The sequence below is a fragment of the Sesamum indicum genome, linkage group LG4 (genome assembly GCF_026168435.1).
Source record: "Sesamum indicum cultivar Baizhima isolate 11 linkage group LG4, ASM2616843v1, whole genome shotgun sequence".
NCBI classification, from domain to species: domain Eukaryota; kingdom Viridiplantae; phylum Streptophyta; class Magnoliopsida; order Lamiales; family Pedaliaceae; genus Sesamum; species Sesamum indicum.
In genome coordinates, this window is record NC_142660.1 from 17,777,387 (window position 1) to 17,796,482 (window position 19,096).

Consider the following 19,096-nt stretch of genomic DNA (forward strand, 5'->3'; position numbering starts at 1 on the left):
TAATGATGGAAGTATACTTCGAAACACAACAGATTCTCCATGAGGATAATTCACAGATGATAAAAAGCAGTGGGATGAACACATGCTTGGACTTCAAGTTGTGGATCGGGTTTGATTTACTCAAACTAAATCAAGTTCAATCAAAGTCCATTGAGCATTAAATTAAATATTATTAATTTTAATCAAATTAAGTCCAATAGTTCATTTAATCCAATTAATTTAGTAACCAGATTAATTATTCCTGGGTCATCCATCAAATGAGTTTTCAATAATGATCCAATCATTATATTCTCATTTAATTAAATTAATTCATTTCTTCTTGAATCAATTCTAAATTAATTTATGGTGATTTGTGTGTGACTTTTTAGGTTCACCTTCAACGAGACTTGGGTTTGTGTCCAACATAGTTAATTAATTAAATTAAATTTAATTAATTATTCTCGATTAACCATTAATGGAAAATGCCCGTAATCATAGGTGGTCGTCAACGTCTATGACACTAGAGACTAGGTGAATGTTGGCGTGAACATTTAAATTTTCCAGTATTATATTGGTACGGTCCTTCTATCATTCGTACCCGATCTTGGTTTGGAGTATGGAATTGGGCGTTGGTTTGAGTAACTAGATATGTATTTATTGATTGGCATAGGAAATCATTTCCTACTCGACCAATCATTGTGGCCACCGACTCTAAGAGTTTAAACCATCTCAAAGTGCATAGGATACTTAACTGTCATATACTGGCAAGTGACATATCCTGTCTTGAAACTCACCACTACACATTCCGTTGTACTGGATAAAGCTTATACCAAATTCTAGACAGGATCATTTTTTTCCAGGTTCAAGATACAACCATCATATGTAACTGCCATACTTTATCAAGTTGGAGGACTAATCCTATACTATCGGAGCCGAAAAGTACCAACGATACTGACCAAGCCTCCAAGGCTTTCATATGACAACTTCCCGCGAGTCGGTTCATTTGGCTTGACAACCTTGTCAACTACCCACTAAATTTGTACAGACATTTAACGTCTGTTGCCGATAAAACATGAAACTCATCCAATGAGTGCAATATTTAGTGAGTCTTATTAGGACTCTTGATGCCTACTTTCGTAGTTCTCGACTTAGAACGTTTCAAACCTAATCCTCATAAGTTGGTTTTATAGCTGTCATCTAATCTCCAACCCAATGACATGGGTTGTTTTGTGATTTGTGGGATTTGTTATGATTTTAAATGTATAAACATAATTAGTAAGCACCACAAATACAATTGCCAAATAATGTATACTTATTTTATTCATAAATAATATACTACATTGAAATTATCAAAAACAAATTACATAAAGACCAAGACTTTCTGGTCACATTTTCTAATAGATGTAATATGAGAAAAATGAATATAAAGCTAGGACCATGGCACATTGGATACAGAGGTATTTGGGGTAGAGGGAATATTGAGTGCTAGTAGCTACACACTGACATGGTGTGGGGATGTCATATTTATTGTGATGTCTTGCTCTCAAATTGCTACACACTGGAAGGTGTAGAGGTATCACAATCAATAGGTAACCTGTGCTGTATATGATATGACATTGATTGAGAAAATAATAAGTGACAAAATCATTGACTGATGTGCTCATTAGGGTAAGTAGGGTCCTAATAATATAAACAACGATTTATGGTATATCGTAATATAGATTGATAAATGATTGTGGTATTAATTAGCCAGCTAATTCATTGCCATATATTTTTCAGGAGATAGATCACAATGACTAGTCATTTGAATTTTAAATCATGCAGCTATCTTATTAGGTGGGTCAGTAGTGACATATAATGCTGGAAGTTTTAGTTATATTACTATAAGATACACTAGTATTTTACTAGTTTGCATTTTAAGCTTTGTAATAGTTAGAAATCTGCTATTTTTCTATTTAGATTGTATACATGAGTACACTAGTGGAATAATAAATATAAACTTTTGACGACATGTATTATAATTTATGATAAATATATATATACATGTATATATATTATTGACAAGTAAATTTGCCTTATTTATTTTAGATGAAAGCTTCTTATAAGATGGGTGATAATCAAAAAGGGTATATAATAATTGGTGATAATAAAATATAATGTTGTAGGGGGTGCTACAACAAATGCAACCATGGCAGTGCTCCATGAGAATAGAACAACAAAATTAAAAAAATGTCTTCACAGATAGAAGTAATTTATCAGTCCCTTTAAAAGGATGGTTGCCTCAGCAAGCATATAGAAAGTATTTTTAGGCACAAAGATAGAGATATTTTAATTTTGATTTTCTATGTTATTCACTAAATCAATTTTAGTACCCTATATTCCCATCTTATCAATTTTGGCCCTCACTTTTTTCTTATAATGATTGAAGTTAATCCTCTATGTTAGTTGACCGTTGAAACTAACGAAGAGATTGCACATCCAATAGATAACAGAGGAACTTGAAATACCAAAACTAACTGAAACTAATTTAATGACTATCTTTAAGGTACCTTGGCGAACAAATGCTTATCCGATTTGGCGAAAAGGATAATGACCTACCCTTCTCTCTATCTGGTACTTCCAAGTTTCAACAATCTGCAACCTCAAGAAACGAAACAACATTCTGTTCTAACATCATTGCCAAAATTCTATGCATACACAGAGCATCAACTAGATTCTTCTATTAGAAATGCACAACTCTTTTATTCTTCTGGACTGAAAAGAAGAAAACTGTTGTCTTGGCACCAAAATGAATTAATCCGTTAACTTTTAACAGTGCACTAACAGCGACTACCAAAGCTGATTTAATTTTTAAAACGTTAAGGATTCATGGTATGAAATGTGTACCATGAGGACCAAATATGAATCAGTGATATACTTGGAGGACAAAAAGTGAATTTACCGGTACAGTGATTATTTTGTTCTGATTCTGATGAGAAACATTTTCACAAAACCCGTTGTCTAACAGTCAGGAATCGGAAAAATCAACCCATGAAATAAAAAATAGGAGTACAACTATCAAATCCTTCAAGAGTTCCATACTGCTGATGCTGCTATCACGCTTGGTGTATATTCCAGAAGTTTGTGTCTTGACTGGGCTGGGTTGCCACTTACTCTCTTCAGAGGATCAAGTAAATTGAGAAACTTTTCAGCTGCAGATACTTGTTTCCAACGCAGGCTCTCATCGTGCATCAAGTCTCTGCAGTATAACAATTCTAGAGCATCACTTCTGTTTGAAGTATTAGCGTGATTTACTCGAAAAACTTCTAATATTCACTTTAGTTAACATGTACAACCAGAGAAACATAAGGATATAATCTTGCTTGATAGTAAAAATCAAGCTTCAGATGGCAGTGTTGTTTTTCTTTTACTTGAAAGATAACCCGTCGTGTGCCAGGTACAAGAACGAAAATGAGTCACTGTAATTGAGGAAACGGAAGGGACTTACATGAGCAGTGGTGCCAATCGTGAGGGCGTGCACGCTTCAAAAAGAGCTTCAGGAATTATAGGGGAATCCAGAACGATATTAGGAAGTGAGATGTAAGGTATTTTAGCTTTGTATCGAATGAACCACTCAGTGAGGAGATGGGCTCGATATGCAACAACACAAGGTAACCGTGCCAGCTGCAATTCCACAGCCACAGTCCCAGATGTACACAATGCTAGTCTACTTGCCTGCATCACGATCCAAACAGTAAGACTAAGTTTAAAGATTGAGATTACCTAAGACTATCAGTCCAAACACCTAGAAAGAATCATCCATGCTCAAAACATTGTATAGAACCAGATAGGATAGCTTGTTAATTGGGAGCTGAAAAGCAAATTCATTTAGCATGCAACAACTTTGACTAAAAGATTCTGCACAAACCAAACAATACAAAAGACCTATTCAAACTTAATTAAACTAGCCACATTGGACGTTCTGCGTTGCTTATTGGTTCATAAGTATGTTCCAGAAAACAAAGCCACCCACATATATTAACTTTCAGCCATGTATAATATACAAGTTACGTCCAAACTAGAATGGTAGGAGGAATCAACTTCAGGCAGAGGCTTGCAGTGGAAACCAAACCCAAAGCCCTTGCTATTGAGCTTTTTTCCATCTGTTAAACAGGGAGAAGCATAATGCAATCAGTTCAGAGCTCCTTCATTCTTCTAATTCTTATAAAATTCATATTTTATCCTGCTATGTACTGTTTATTTACATCGAAATTTTTTTAACATGAACTAAGTTTATTCATCCATAACAATATGGAATGATACTGCAAGCCTTACACTGAACGAATTGTATCTCATGCATGGTGACCCTCCTGGAACCAATACAACAGATACAGGCCATTCATGAACAGCCTTGCTGATATACTCTTCCACATGCGTATTAGGTGCCACATGGATAACTGCTGTCAACTCCGAGAAGGCATTTTTTAGTAGCTCCATAGTGCGTGAAAATATGGAAAGCATTCGTGTGACCTCTTGCAACCGGCTTCCAGGAAGCAAAGAAATGATTGTCGATTCTTAATATGCAAAAATCAATACACGGTTAATACAGGATTAAATGCGGTCTAAACCATTCTAGGGTTCCAGATTGCAACTAGTTTGAGAAGTAATACCTTTTCTGGCCCAACAAAAAAGGATGAAGATTTATACAAAAATCAGAAATGTTTAGACTTGTTGCGATTGGATAGACTAGTATATAGATTTTATCAATAAGACTATTGTCTCTTGTATCACTCCAGCATGTATATCTTGTATTATTTCAGAGTTGACCACTGTGTTCCCAGTTCATAGGGGACTTAACAACAATGATAGATCAGAATGAGATATGCTGCAGCAAATAAGGATAATATTTCAAATACCTACTACAAGGAAGTTCAAAACAAAAATGAAGCAACCCTTCTTCCAGAGATGAATATACGTCATCCTACCTGAAGATATCCCATAATTCTTCCTAAATTTCTCTCCATCACCTTGAACTTTCCACTCGTTCACTATGCATTTGTTAATCTGCAAAACAATTAGTCAAGAATAACAAACTGAACCAAGATAAGTTGCAAACATTTACCAAATAGTAAACAGCAGAGTGAAGTGCAGTTCTTTCAGATTTTATAGGGCAGTGGTGAGTTCTTCACCAGAAGCAACCTATAAATGGCTAAAAGTATACACAACAGTTCACCTTAAGCTCTAGTGCATCTTCTAATGTTGGATGGCCCACAAATGTTGCAGCTAATCCATTTGATCTACAGACTTCTGCCTCAAATGGGAGAATACAGAACATATGATCCACAAACTCCGAAAGCCCTTTAAGTCGTGCTTCCCCTCCTCTCCATGCCCAGAAAGATGGTGCTACATAGTGAAAATGTTGAGGACTAGCCAGTCTTTCCTCACCATATCTAGCTGCAAAAAATTTCCCATATTCCTACACCATTTTTTTCCCCTTGCATAAGGATAATGGAAAAGTTTATTAAGAACTCAGAGCAGTTAAAAGAAAATTACCTCGCAATTTCTTCAGAAAACGAAAGGAAAACCCTTTTGAGTCCACTGTTAGCACAACATGTGGCCGAAAAGTAAGAGCTGACTCAATTGTCTCTTTCAATCTAAGCTGAAGGTTTGCAGTTCAGACCAAATTATAATGAAATAATAGTAATACCATGTAAACAGTGGAACACAACCAAAATGCAAAGAAGTAAGCTGCATTGATTTTTGAAAGTTAACTAAAATTCATTTTGCTAATTTCTTACCTTGAACATACTAAGATGCGGCAACAACTCCCAGATGCCCATGACTGCAATATCTTCCATAGGAAACAAAGAATTCAATCCTTGCCGTGACATCATCAACCTAACGAAAGACAAAAAAGCATAAGAATACACAAAGTTTTCTTTCTCCATTCAAGTACTTGTGTGAAATGCATTGACTTGAGAACCATGAACATATGGACCTCTCTAAAGCTAAGCTCAGCCTCTGCAGAAGAATTTAATGCTCACCAACGCATACAACAATCTCACTCAGTGTTGGCAGATTTCTAAAATGAATACTACTACCACTTTGAAGCAGAAACAACCTCGTAGCTTTTTGACAAGAGTTTCAATCATCCAGCAAGAGATATAAGTTGATGATGGCCAGAGTGTCCTTGAACTGGCATAGCACTAAGTTTTTGTTCTTATTCATTAGATCAATAATATACTTATGATTTTTCTTAATCCAACAAACGGTCCCTCATGAGAAGAGTCGTGATTATGTACTTCATGGTGAATGAGAAATGAGAAAGTAAAGTGGTACAGTAGCTCTTGTATGTGTAGTTGAGGCATAGAATTAAAGGTTATATCAGTCCTACATCAGAGGCTTTGGCTACCAAAGCTAGTTTCGAGAATGTCTAACAGCTTCCTGCTAGGCTATCACTGATGAGCTAACAGATAACTAGGTTCAACCAAAATTTTAACATCACCACACGATATTACAAAAATGATTTATTAGAAAAACTGCTACAAGTTAAAAACTGAATTAACACACCCAATTGATAGATACAGAATCTAGTCAAACGACTCAAACCAAATTAAATAGGACTCATCAAGCATTCATTTGTTTCTTACGAGCTCATATTTTGTAAATTAGAGCTCAACCAGATCAGTATCAGTGCATGAGGCTCATGCCACTATAAGAGTGCCGCATAGACATCACCAGGGGGGCATTTCCTGTGATTCAAACCCACGAACTTTATTTAAGTATCTCTAACATAAATATTTCGTCTCCAGTTTTTCTTCTGATATGAAACAATTAACCCCATTATCTTTGCCCCATTAATCTTTTTTCTTTTCTATTTTTGTTGTTTTTATGAGTGAATTAGAGATACTTAATGAAGACACAAGAGATGGAACTAAAGGACTCACTCATCCTCAGAAACAATAAACTTTTACCTCCTAAATGTTATCAAAAAGCAAAGAGAAAGGATGAAGAAAATTGTGCATTAGTCAGTCGTGATGTAGGAAGCTAAAAACAGTTCAGAAAATAACAAATTGATCACCCGAAAGCTAATGAATTAGCAGAATAAATTCGTAGAATACGGAAAGAATCCAGTGTAACCAATAACTTGAAATAGCTAAGCAAAATACTAGAAAAATCATTCTTACCCTCCCACACCCGCAAAACGGACAGGAATTGGAGACAGCCTTTTCAAAGAGTTCATGAAACGAGACGCGATAATGTCACCTGAAACCTCCCCAGCAACGAGAAAGACTCTGAGTTCCCCATCTTTTGAAGCCAAATCTCTTACACTCTCTCTTCCTGAAACTGATAATGACCTTTTCACTACAGGGAAGAGCCTCGAATTCATGTCAATCGTTACATTCCACACCGTTCTTAGAAACATTCTTCTCTGCTTCAAAATGATAACAACAACTGAAAAAATCACAAAAGTAAGTGAAACAAATTGAGGATTTGGTCCGAAAATGTTTCGGTGGGTACTGCAACAATAATCAAAAGCACGAACATAGCAACTGGAAGTGTGCGAATGGATCAATCTATTGAAAAGGGTACGCGAAGCTGAAAGATTTAAGACGGGCAGAGCAGACTTGAGTTCAACAAGAATTTGATTGACCCTTGAAACAGGGTTTAGGGAAAATTGTGATTTTGTTGGAAATAAGTTTTAAATTTTTTATTTTATATTATTTTTCAATATTTAATTATTTTATGATTTTTATGGTCCTTATTTTGTTATGCTTTTATTATTACATGATTAGATAAGCGCAATCGAATATGTTCATTGGATTATACTTAAAAGGGGTGAATAGCAATTTATCTCATGTAATAATTGAAAATAGAAATTTACTCTTTTATGTTTATTAAATAAGGAATTTATCCTTTTCTGTTAGTAAAAAGAGTAAATTACAGCAACTTCTGATAAAGTTTGATATAATTACAATTATTCCCTTATTGTTTCAAAAATTACCAATATCCTTTAATTTTAACGACCGTCTAACAATTAGCTCAATCTGTTAGATTTTCATCCATTTTTTGTGGTGAACTGACCAAAATACTTTGTGGATTAAAAAATATAATTCTATTTATTTTTTTAATTTTTTATGGATTGAATATATAATTTTTTTATAATTTCTAAAATTTTTTTATCCACCCTGTTTGATTTTTTTTGTAAGTTTTTAATTTTAAAAGTTAAAATAAAAAATATTGTAAGGGCAAAGTTGACAATTTCATACCTCCATCCAAAGATTACATTATTCATCAAACATCATGGGGTATTTGTGAATTTTCAAATAACGAGGGTGCATTTGTAAACGAATTTAGGAACTCAGTGTCATCAGCATATATACTAGGATCTGGGCTAAGCATATAGTACTCAGGCAAAACAGGAACATGTTCTTTACTTACATTATTAGAAGCATTTTCAATATCTTCGGCATGTTGACCTGTAGCTCTATCCTTATAAAAAATTTCATACCAAATTGGGTAGTATGGGAAGGACTTAAAACGTATTGTCTTTAATATTGAAGTATTCTTCGTGATTTTGTGGGGTTAAGTTTTGGACGGAATTCCCTATTTGGTCCTCAAATTGAAAAAAATGAAACTAAATGTGCGAATTGACCTGAGTGTGGGACTAAAATTAGAAACATGTCACTTATGGGACAAAAAATATAATTTACCCTGAAAACCACAAGAGCTAGCACTCGCTTTTTATATTGCAGTCCCTCAAAAGTCATGATCCCCGATCTATAAAAACATTAATACATGCTTTCGAACTTGTGTATTTAAACAGTTCCCATGCACGAAAACTGCTCAATCAATCACCATAATCACAGATCTTATTACACTTAAAGTAGCTAGAACAGGAACATTTAACCATTTATACTTCCAGGATGAAAAAATCAGCTTCAGAAACTTTATCTGAAGAAAGACGGCGGCCTAATTTATTAGCATCTGAAAGAGAAATAATTCCAAAAAAGTAGAACTGCTCGCACAGAAATGAAGCTCGCATGTAGATGGAGGTTGTGACTAGGAATTCATGGCGGTACGTAGGTCTCGAAAAGCTTGAATTACGAGACTAATGGCACGTTATATCCGGGAATCGAGGGCTATAATGGTGCTGAGATTCATAGGAGTCATATACTCGGAAGAGCCTGTCATGATCTGCCTCACGATGAACCTGTTAGCCCTCTCGGACGGATGGAATGGATCCCAAAATGCGTATACATCTCGGTTGGGGCACAAGTTGGATAGCTGCGTGCAGAGGCCTAGTCCATTGTAAAGGCCTTGCCCACAACACGCCACCTTCGACGTAATAAACCCTGAAAAGACACACAAGTTTTAGACGAGCATACTAAAATGATGGATCGGATGGTGGAAAGGGCATGTATGTATATATATACCGAAGGCTTGAGGATCGCGGATGAAATCACTGTTCATTAGTTGTGTGTTAGCAGCAATGAAGACGTCGCTGCCTAGTTGAGAGTTGAGGCTTAGCAGCATCTCAGTGAGCTGCGGGTTGAAAAGGGCTGCAGCTTGTTGGAGCTCAGGCGCGCATTCGCCGTTTCTGCTTCTCATTGCTAGTTCTGCAGGCACACAGCCTAGTGGCCCTGTGCCTGTCACCAGCACTCTTCTAGCTCCCAGCTCATAAAGTCTCTGCATCCACAACATATAAGGTTAATTGCATTTCACTGCATCAAGATATATAGGGGTTAAATGCACCCCAATACATGAAATGAGTAAAAAAGATTCTGTAGAAAAAGAATTGAGTAAATTACGTTGCGTGGTTAAGAAATTTGCTAATTCTTTTTTCTAGAGAGGTTTTTGCTCATTTCAAATATCATAATGGGGTACATTGTATTTTTCCCAAATAGATAATATTACCGACAAATATTGACAACTCTGAAGTTACTAAAGATTATTTAAGTGACAACAATTTTTATTTTGACACTATATAATTATTAGTCAGAAGAATTGCGTATAAAATTATCACTATAAAGAATTACCGACACATCTTTAATTGTCGCCACAATTTAGTAACAACAATTACTTGTTGAACGAACTCAACAATTATTTGTTGTCACTAGTTACCACTATATATGCGTAACTAGTTTTCTTTATTAATAACTTCATGCACAATTTTGAAAAATTATAGTTTTAGCCCTGTAAGTACGGGAGGTAACAATTTTAATCATGTACTAATCCGTTTTGACAACTTTGTCCTGTAATTTAAAATTTTTTGCACATTTCGAGAACTAAAAACATCCAGAATTTACTAAAATGACCTGAAAAGTACACTCAATTAAGCTAACCATATCCACTTTTTCAATTACAGAAATTTTAAAATTGCATGACGAAATTACTAAAATAAAGTCTTACGGCACAAAAATTGTCGCCCTTATACTTAGAGGATTTAAATGGTAGAAAAATGTGGACATATGTTGATTTTGGAAAATAAAAGAATGAATGGAGAGAGCATGGGAGGGGGAGATTACCGATAAAATCTTGCGGTATTCAGAGATGAGATAGCGAACGTAGTCGGGAAGAGTGAACTGTCGAGACCTTGCGGAGAAGGGCACCAAATAGTAGTTGTTAACGAAGTCATTGCCCCCCAAAGTGATGAGGACCAATGCTTCGTTCACCAGTCTCTGCGCCTCTTCTGCGCCGATCAACGCACTCACTCTTCGTTGGTATTGTTGGAAGTATGACAATTGCTGTGATATTCTTATTATGTTCACCTGCATGCCATCAATCAATTAGTATGCAGCATTTCCCTAAGATCATCAATAGCAATTTATGGATTCTTTAGATACATTTATTAATGAGGGTGTTGGTTTGGTCATTTAAGCTCATTTTATAAGTTTAATACATCATATGGATAAGGGATAGCCGGTACTCTCTTTTCCTGAAATTTGGTGTAATTGTACATAGATTTTTTTCGTGTTTTGAAAAATTACATGTAATACCACTAAGGTCTGTTTTTGGTTAATAAATAAGTACACCCTTTATTAAAATTTATCGAATTTGATGCTATGAACAAAAAAATCGGATAAAGATTTATATTTATCCCCAATTGACTTATTACTTATTCATTGTAAGTCAAATAATTTTTTTTAATGATCAAATTATCCTTATACATATTCACGCGTCAATTCGTATGAGGAGGTATATCTCCTACGTTATAAGGGTAGTTTAGTTACAATGATTTGTTTGACGTACAATAAGTTAGTAGCAAGTCAATCGAAGGTAAATATCGATCTTCATTCAATTAATTTGTTAATATCAACAAATTAAGTGAATTTTGACTAATTATAAGAAGCGGCCGTTTATTCGACGGAAGCAAATCCCAAAGGTATTAAATGTAATTTTTCAAATTATAAGAGTTTTATGTGTAATTACGCAAAACCTTAAAGGAGAAAAGTGTAACTAACCCTATAGATAATATTTCAAAGTTTATAAGTTTTGACATTAGAAATAAATTTTTGAAATATTAGATAAAGATATCAAGGGTATGTGTTGCTATTTTCTTGTTTTACTTAAATAGATTTTGTTGCTAATACATTCAATTTCTTTTAGCCCCTTCTAACAATTTAAACGAACCACGTGAGACGCACATGATTATTCCGGCGATTTTTGAAAAACCCGAAAATTACGAAATATCAAAAAAGTTATAATAAAAAATAAAAATATAAAAGTGTCAAAATTACAAGAACAAAAATATATTTAAAATACATAGGATAATTTAGATCTAACCTGTGAAAAGATGATGAATTTTGAACAGTCAATCCATATTAATTTATCTACAAGGAAATTGAATATCTAGGAAGAAGAGGTGTGGGGTTTATATATAGACATACAAATTGAGCTCCAGTGTCGCTGAGAATTCCAACGCCGGCAGAAGCAAAGTTGGCGCCGACCAAGAGCTTCGGCCCGGTGAGTTCCGGACTCAAGTATGGCAAGGGTGATTCGCTCTGACCAATGCTCTCACCTATACAAAATAGATCAACCATTTGAATTAGATGGACTCCTCTTTCTCAAGCTTTTTTTACACTTGATTGGTTTCTACATTATAAAATTTTGAGGATTTTAATATATGAATGAATGTTCGGGACATGCAATGTTTCTCTCTACTTAAACACAGACGACTCTATTTAGACAACGTTAGTACCTAGTTTATATGAAATTTTTATAAATCAATGTTTTGTGAACTTGATCTACGTTAATAGGTCAAGATCAATATTTTCAGAACCGTAGGCAGGTTCGACAGAGAATCAACCATGTATTCGGGACGGTTTATGGGTATAGAATTGCTGGCATAAGAATCAATGTGGACCGATCAAAATCAAATAAAAACCAGTTTGTCTCGTCATCGGTCAAAATTAGGTTTGACTTATATATATATAATATTAAGTTGAAATACTGTTTACTTTCTATACTCACTCAGCAATTTGGATTTGCTTCAGCCCTCGTATCCTCAACTCAACTCAAATTCTTCCAAACCTTCTAGTTTTTCTCGAATCTCAATTCCAGAAGGTACAAGGTATAATAATTTTATAGAATTACAGTATATTTGACTACTTTTATTTAATTGTTTTTCGCTTAATGTATTGATATATCATACATATATATATAATCATGTCTAAGTCAATAATTTTTTCAATAACTCAATAACGTTACTGGTTCGATCACCAATCTGGTTCTGAAAACATAGATAAAGATCATTCAAAAGTTGATGCACGTGTCCTTATTTCAAGAATAAAAATGTTAAAGTACAATAGATCAATACTTGATCACCTCAAATTCTTTTGCACTATCAAACACTTAGAGAACAAATAAGTAGCTCATTTTGGAATCACACTAAAATTGAAAGTAGGATTATTTTCCTACTATATGCATGCAGGCATGATGTCCAACTGGACTTCACACGTTCAATCAGATTGCTCGAAAATGTAGCTATAATACGAAAATGGCAAAACTTTAAAACTTAACTGATAATATCAGGAATGTTAAGGCCATTAGAGAAACGTCCGGTCGGCCTATGAGTCGGGTAGTCAATGCCATACGGTGGTGAGTCCGCGCGAGCTGTAGTAGCCAAGTAGTTGTTGTTGCCACTGTCGACAAGGGAGTCTCCGAACACGAAAAATGCTCTTGCTTCGGCACGTAAACCTATAAGGATCGTTACTGAAAAGAAGGACAAGAGAATGTTACAAAAACTAGCAGTACTTGATAAGGTAGCCATAGGAGGGGTTGCAAGAGAAGTCTTAATCCTTTTAGTGAAGACAACACAAACTAAAGCCACTTTGGGATGCAAAATGAGTACTCAATTGGGCTGGATATATAAAGACAAGTGTACGTGGTTCATATTTGCAGCTATGAGTGTGACTTAAAATTTAGGATTAATTACACTTATACCCCCTCTAAAAATATGAATTACATTTTCTTCCAAACCTTTTTATGAAATTGTACTTACGCCCCCTCAAAAAGTTCTACGTTTACATCTGATCCCCTTCTTTTTTTTTTTATTTGGATGAAATATACTGATGTTGAACAAAATTTACATAAAATTTTAATTTTGCCCGTCATTTAACATTCTCAATTATATCTTTATACGTATAAAGAAATAAATGTAATATATATAGGGAGAGAGAGAGAGAGAGAGAGAGAGAGAGAGAAAGAGAGAGAGGGAGGGAGTTAACATCGTTACATTTTTTTCTTTATAAGTACAGGATTATTACATGGAAATTTTACATAATTCTTTTTGCTCATATTAACATTTTTTATCCAAATTCTAATATATAGGGGTTAAGTGTAAATAGTGAATTTTTGAAAAGATTGTAACTGTAATTTAAAAAAAAAATTAAAAAAATATAATATTACATTTTAAGAGGGGTATAAGTATAATTAATTCTAAAATTTAATAGGTGGGCTGTTGATATGGTTGAAAAGGGAGAAAGGACCACCGAAGAACTAAAGCAAAGCAATAGTGGAGAGGTAGTTCAATTGTATTGAATTGGACAGTTGTTGGGCAGGTTAGATTGATTGATGCTCATCATGACAACAAGTTTGTCTCAAAATCCAAACTCATGATTAGCTGGCTTTGTTAAGGTTTGGTCTTGGAGTTGTGATGTTTTCCATTTTGACGACCGATTTGTCCCTTTTCTACGTCCTTTTGTTTCTAACATACGATTTTTTACTAAAAGATCAAAATATTATTGTTCGGATCAAATTTGATGGAATCAAACTAATGACAGAGTAAGTGCGATATACTTACTTTATGATTGATCACTTTTTCTAAACTGCACACCAATCACATGACAAGTATTTTACAGTTGACATATGATTCGTTTAAGTTTGATCGAGTCAGTCTCCTAAGAGATCATACTTTTTGATCTAGGTTTAATTGCACTTTTGTTTCTCTAATTATATATAATTGTATTTTAGTCATTTATATTATTAAAATTGTAAATACTTCTGTTTCTTTTAATTTTTTGCGAATTTAGAATATATTTGGCCGAAAATATTTCAAATGGGCTAGAAAATCTCATTTGCCCTGGACGTATAGATGGAAGACCGCTGACCGATTTTAAAATTTCAGGCAAATGTGTCCTAAATTTTTTAAAATTGTAAATATATACGACTAAATTAAATAACTCAATTGCTACAAAACAAAAAAAAAATAGCATCTAACTAAAATTCTTGCTAAATTTGTTACTAATCTCTATTATTTAATATATATTTTAATAAATCGTTGTTAAATTCATTAGCAAATAAATTTTTTTTATTAAATAATGTAGATTAACAATGAATTTAGCTTGAATTTTACTTATTATTAACTCAAAGTTTATTTTAGCATAAATTTTTTCGTAACTATGGTGCTATTTTTTATAATGAATTTTGCAACTCTAGCAATATAAAAGATTAAAATGTCAAATATATATAGCAGAGGACGAAAAATGCAATTAATTGGAGGGTTTTTCTAATTTCGCTACTACGCGTGAAATTAATTTTGTTCAATAAATTGATTTTTTCGTGCAGGCCAACGACAAAGGGTGGTCTTGAAAAGTTCAATACACTTTTTTGTTATCCAATCTGCACTTTCAACGGGGCCAAGTATCATTTTCACTGTTAAAAGAGAAACACAAACAAACACAAAAAAAAAAAAAAGGGAAAAAATAAAAAAAAAGAAAAATTATGCTGTTGTCTGAAGTTTCATACATAGTTTTTGACAAACAAACTATCATCACTATGTAGTGTTACACATGAAGCCATGAGTGGAAAGAAAATACAATTTTAATCCTATAATTTATGACTTGATCCTATATAAATTGATTTTTGTAATTTAATTTATAATTTAACAATATTGGTAATTTTCATTCTTTTTCAGTCAGATCACTTAAAAAATTGCATGTTTACTTACACATGACCCAATTAAATTACAATTTTAGTCATGCAACTTAGGAACGTTGGCATTTTCGGTCCTGTAATTTATGGGAGTTTGCATTTTTGGTCCTGCACAAATCGATTTACAGTTTTCTGGTCAAATTAGTCGAAAAAGGATCAAAATTATCAAAATTATAAAGTTACACGACTAAATTATAAAAAATCAATTCATACAAAATAAAAAATACCACCTCCCATAAATTACAGAACTAAAATTATAATTTTTCCGCCGTGTTGAGAAGGCTTGAGCAGTATACTCATGTAGTACTGCAAGCTACACCTCTTAAGGTACAATTTGCATGGAGTGCAACAATGAATTATGTATTTTTAATTTAATTGAGATATTAGTTATAGGTAGATTGATGTGGAAATGACATATGTGGTTAGTTAAAGGGCCATGTGAGCAACATAAATGAGCCTCAACTACTCTTGTTTTGTGAACAACTTTCTTTATTTTAAATTTATTAATTATATTTTATTTTTGTTCAACATTCTAAAATAAGAAATTATTATCAAAATAATTAATATATATATATATATATATATTAGGTGTGTTTTAGTTACAAGTAGTGCCTTTGATACTAGCTACTAATTTTTAACAAGTATTTTGAAAAATAATAATATAAAAATATATAAAATTTACATTTTTCGACTATCTTTTTAGAACTTTATGTATGATATATCGAATAAAAATGTAAATAGAGGATAGAGTGAATGCTTATTTGATAGTTGAACAAGGAGCAACACGACGTGAAGGCTTATACTATGCTACAACCACAACAAGAAAATAAGGCTTTAAATACGAACTTGCTCTCAAAGAAAAATTACCACTGCAAAAAATAAATAGCAATAAAAGAAATAGTCGTAGCTGAAGACCCCGGTGGCTTAATTTTTGCATTAAATTATTCTGAGATGGAAATATTCCACCTCTAATTCTAAAGAGATGGATTTTTTAAAATCCGTCTCTAGTTTTAGATAATCGGTCTTTAATTCTGTTGGCAAAAGTATTTTTATCTCTAAATTCGTTTGTAATCCCATCTCTGAAACATGTAAGATAAAAGTTCCCTTATTTGTTATTTTTTCTCTGGTTTGATCTCTAAATCCTGAAACATTTTTGTCTTTAATATCGTCTCTAATCTGTGTTTTATTTTTTACCAGAATTTTAGAATTTCTACATCTACGTTAATATCCTACTCATTATAACATGCAAATACGAAATAATTACCTCAACATCTAAACTCCACAACCAAATACAAGAGAGAAAAGGATCTCCGACTTTTTTTTAATTTTTTGGAAAAATGCAAGATCTTGTGGTTCATGATAAAGGGGTATAAATATCTAATTCAAAAAATAAAAACTTGAAGACGGGCGTGTGTACCACAAATCTAACCCAAGGAGGGTATTTTGCCTATTTGTTTTTTTATACAAGATAATTTTTTGCCAATTTATTTTTCACAGGATTTTTTTTACTTGTGTTTAGGACACAAGGGGTTATATTGCTTTCTACCCCATTTTTAATCTTAGGTCGTAACTCCTGCTCAAAATGGTAACATTGATCCTTTAGTGTTGCTACTGTTTCTAGTGCATACTTTGCGAATGTAGCAAAACGAAGCTTATACTATGCCATTGTCTTATTATCCCCTTGAGCTAAGTTTAGAAACTCCATATTCTTCTTATCACAGTTCATCTTGGATTTGCATTTATCATCAAGCTATTTCTAAAATTTAGCAAAAGTTATCTCTCATAGCTCATATTCGCTCTTTACCGACCTGCACCAAATCAGTATTTTCCTGTGAACAAGGAAAGAATATACTTAAATTGATTTTTTGGAGTAGAATTCACTAAATTCATTACGTCTTTGATCTTTTCCCACCATCTCCCAGCAACCCTAGGGCTAAGGTACCCTTAAACTCTGTAGCTCCTATATTCCCGATTCTCTCATAGTTACAGTTGATTATAGGAACCACTTGTGCTAGCACTAGAGCTAGTGCATGTGCCTTTTTTGCTTGTGCAAGAAACTGCACTTGAGGTTGCATTTAAGCCTGAAAGGTCATTTGGAGGATCTGTTCATACTCTAGTGGTAACCCTGCCGCTGGAGAACTAGCAGGAGGAATTGAAGCATCAACACCAATACCCTCTCGACCTATCTCACCTCCACCTGTACTTGGATGTGCAACCAAGCTCTCTTCGGACTCCACTGACTCTTCCTTACTAGCTACTGGGTCAGCACGTGCACCATGAGAAGTCATCCTATATTAGACAAGTTCTTCATTAAACACATATCACGCGTAACCTAAAAAATTAGACCCGCTCTGATACCAACCAAAGTAGCACCCCCTACAGCACTACATTTTATAACTATTAATTATCATACACCCTTCTTAATTATAATATGTCGTATAAGAAACTTTTATTTAACCAATAAATAAATTCTATTTCTCAATATAAATATAAATGTTATAAGAGATAATAGGCATCATCAAAAGTTTATTTACTTTCCATGGATATACTTATGTATGCAACCTAAAAAGAAAATAATGAAATATCCAGTTGTACAAAATTTTGAACGCAAATCTAACAAAAGACTAGTATGTTTACTAATCACATAGTCAGAACTTTCCACTTTAAATGTCATGGCTAACCCACCTAATAAGACTAGTAGCAAGGCTCAATGTCCAATTGGCTAGTCACTGTGACCTTTCTTCTAAAAATATATGCAATAAATAAGTTGCTTATTCAATAAGTATAGCTAATCAGTTTATACATATGTACACATACACAATAAAATGAATTTCATGCAATGGCACCAACCAAACGATATTCGCCATGAATCACAACAAATGCAAGAGGTAATATATACCAACAACCATATTTCAGCCCACAATATAATGCACTCGAAATTATTGTTTATTCTCTTAAGCCCCTACTTACCAAGTTAGAGTGTATCACTTAATAGTCTTTGTCGGCTATCATTATCTCAATTGTAATATCTCATCTTTTTATTTTTTCGATATTATACAATACACAACTCGTATACTGCATCATCAACGTATCACACAGCACACATCTTGTACGATATGTCATATCATCAATAATATCACACAGCTTATAACTTGTATAATATCACGTCATTTCCATTAATCAATAACAGCACACAACTTGTTATTAATCATATCATCATAAACTATTGTAGTATGCTCTCAGTTGAATAAGCCATCTCTATCGCAATTGATAATATTCCCATTAATAAGTTCATCATTTAATTTCATCCATCAATAACGTCATCGTCCAACTCTGTTCAACAATCAAATATAATATAACAAAATAATCCATTAATCTTTACTATACACATATAATCGCACACATACTGACAACTTCATAAAATAACAATGTAATCCAAACAAGTAATCAACAACGAGTAATTTGTGCCACACTTTTTGTGTGTGCAATTAATTCAAAACTTAAATAATATAATTGTTATTTTTCAACATATATATGTTAGTTAAATAAATAAAATTAGTAAAATGATAAAAGTTGTGGAAAGTTATTGAGAGAATAGTGGGGGAAGAGACATAGAATTGGAGGTTGAGAAAAGAAAAAAAATTGTAAATAATTTAAAAAATTAAAAAAAAAATCAAATTAAAAAAAAAAAAAGATACCAAAT

The 19,096-nt window shown here is 33.4% G+C and overlaps 2 protein-coding genes across 3 annotated transcripts; both read right to left on the minus strand.

Moving 5' to 3' along the window:
• Positions 1–2,867: 2,867 nt before the first annotated feature.
• Positions 2,868–7,645, minus strand: LPXB (lipid-A-disaccharide synthase B). 2 transcript variants are annotated; one of them, XM_011078583.3, is made up of 9 exons: positions 7,505–7,645; positions 7,146–7,413; positions 5,757–5,856; positions 5,512–5,617; positions 5,192–5,412; positions 4,944–5,022; positions 4,294–4,532; positions 3,467–3,693; positions 2,868–3,217 (listed from the first exon to the last, which is right to left on the minus strand). In XM_011078583.3, exons 2-9 carry the CDS (start codon positions 7,382–7,384, stop codon positions 3,046–3,048), a joined length of 1,383 nt encoding a protein of 460 aa, XP_011076885.1. In that variant the 5' UTR covers positions 7,385–7,413; positions 7,505–7,645; the 3' UTR covers positions 2,868–3,045. The 2 variants fall into 2 exon arrangements, with proteins under 2 accessions (XP_011076885.1, XP_011076884.1); XM_011078582.3 differs by having other exon boundaries at positions 7,146–7,637.
• Positions 7,646–8,664: 1,019 nt separating this feature from the next.
• On the minus strand, positions 8,665–13,303 carry LOC105161028 (GDSL esterase/lipase At5g33370). The gene is made up of 5 exons (XM_011078585.3): positions 12,982–13,303; positions 11,850–11,980; positions 10,488–10,730; positions 9,396–9,648; positions 8,665–9,314 (listed from the first exon to the last, which is right to left on the minus strand). The coding sequence occupies exons 1-5, from the start codon at positions 13,229–13,231 to the stop codon at positions 9,082–9,084; spliced, it is 1,110 nt and encodes a 369-aa protein (XP_011076887.2). The 5' UTR covers positions 13,232–13,303; the 3' UTR covers positions 8,665–9,081.
• Between the last annotated feature and the right edge of the window lie 5,793 nt (positions 13,304–19,096).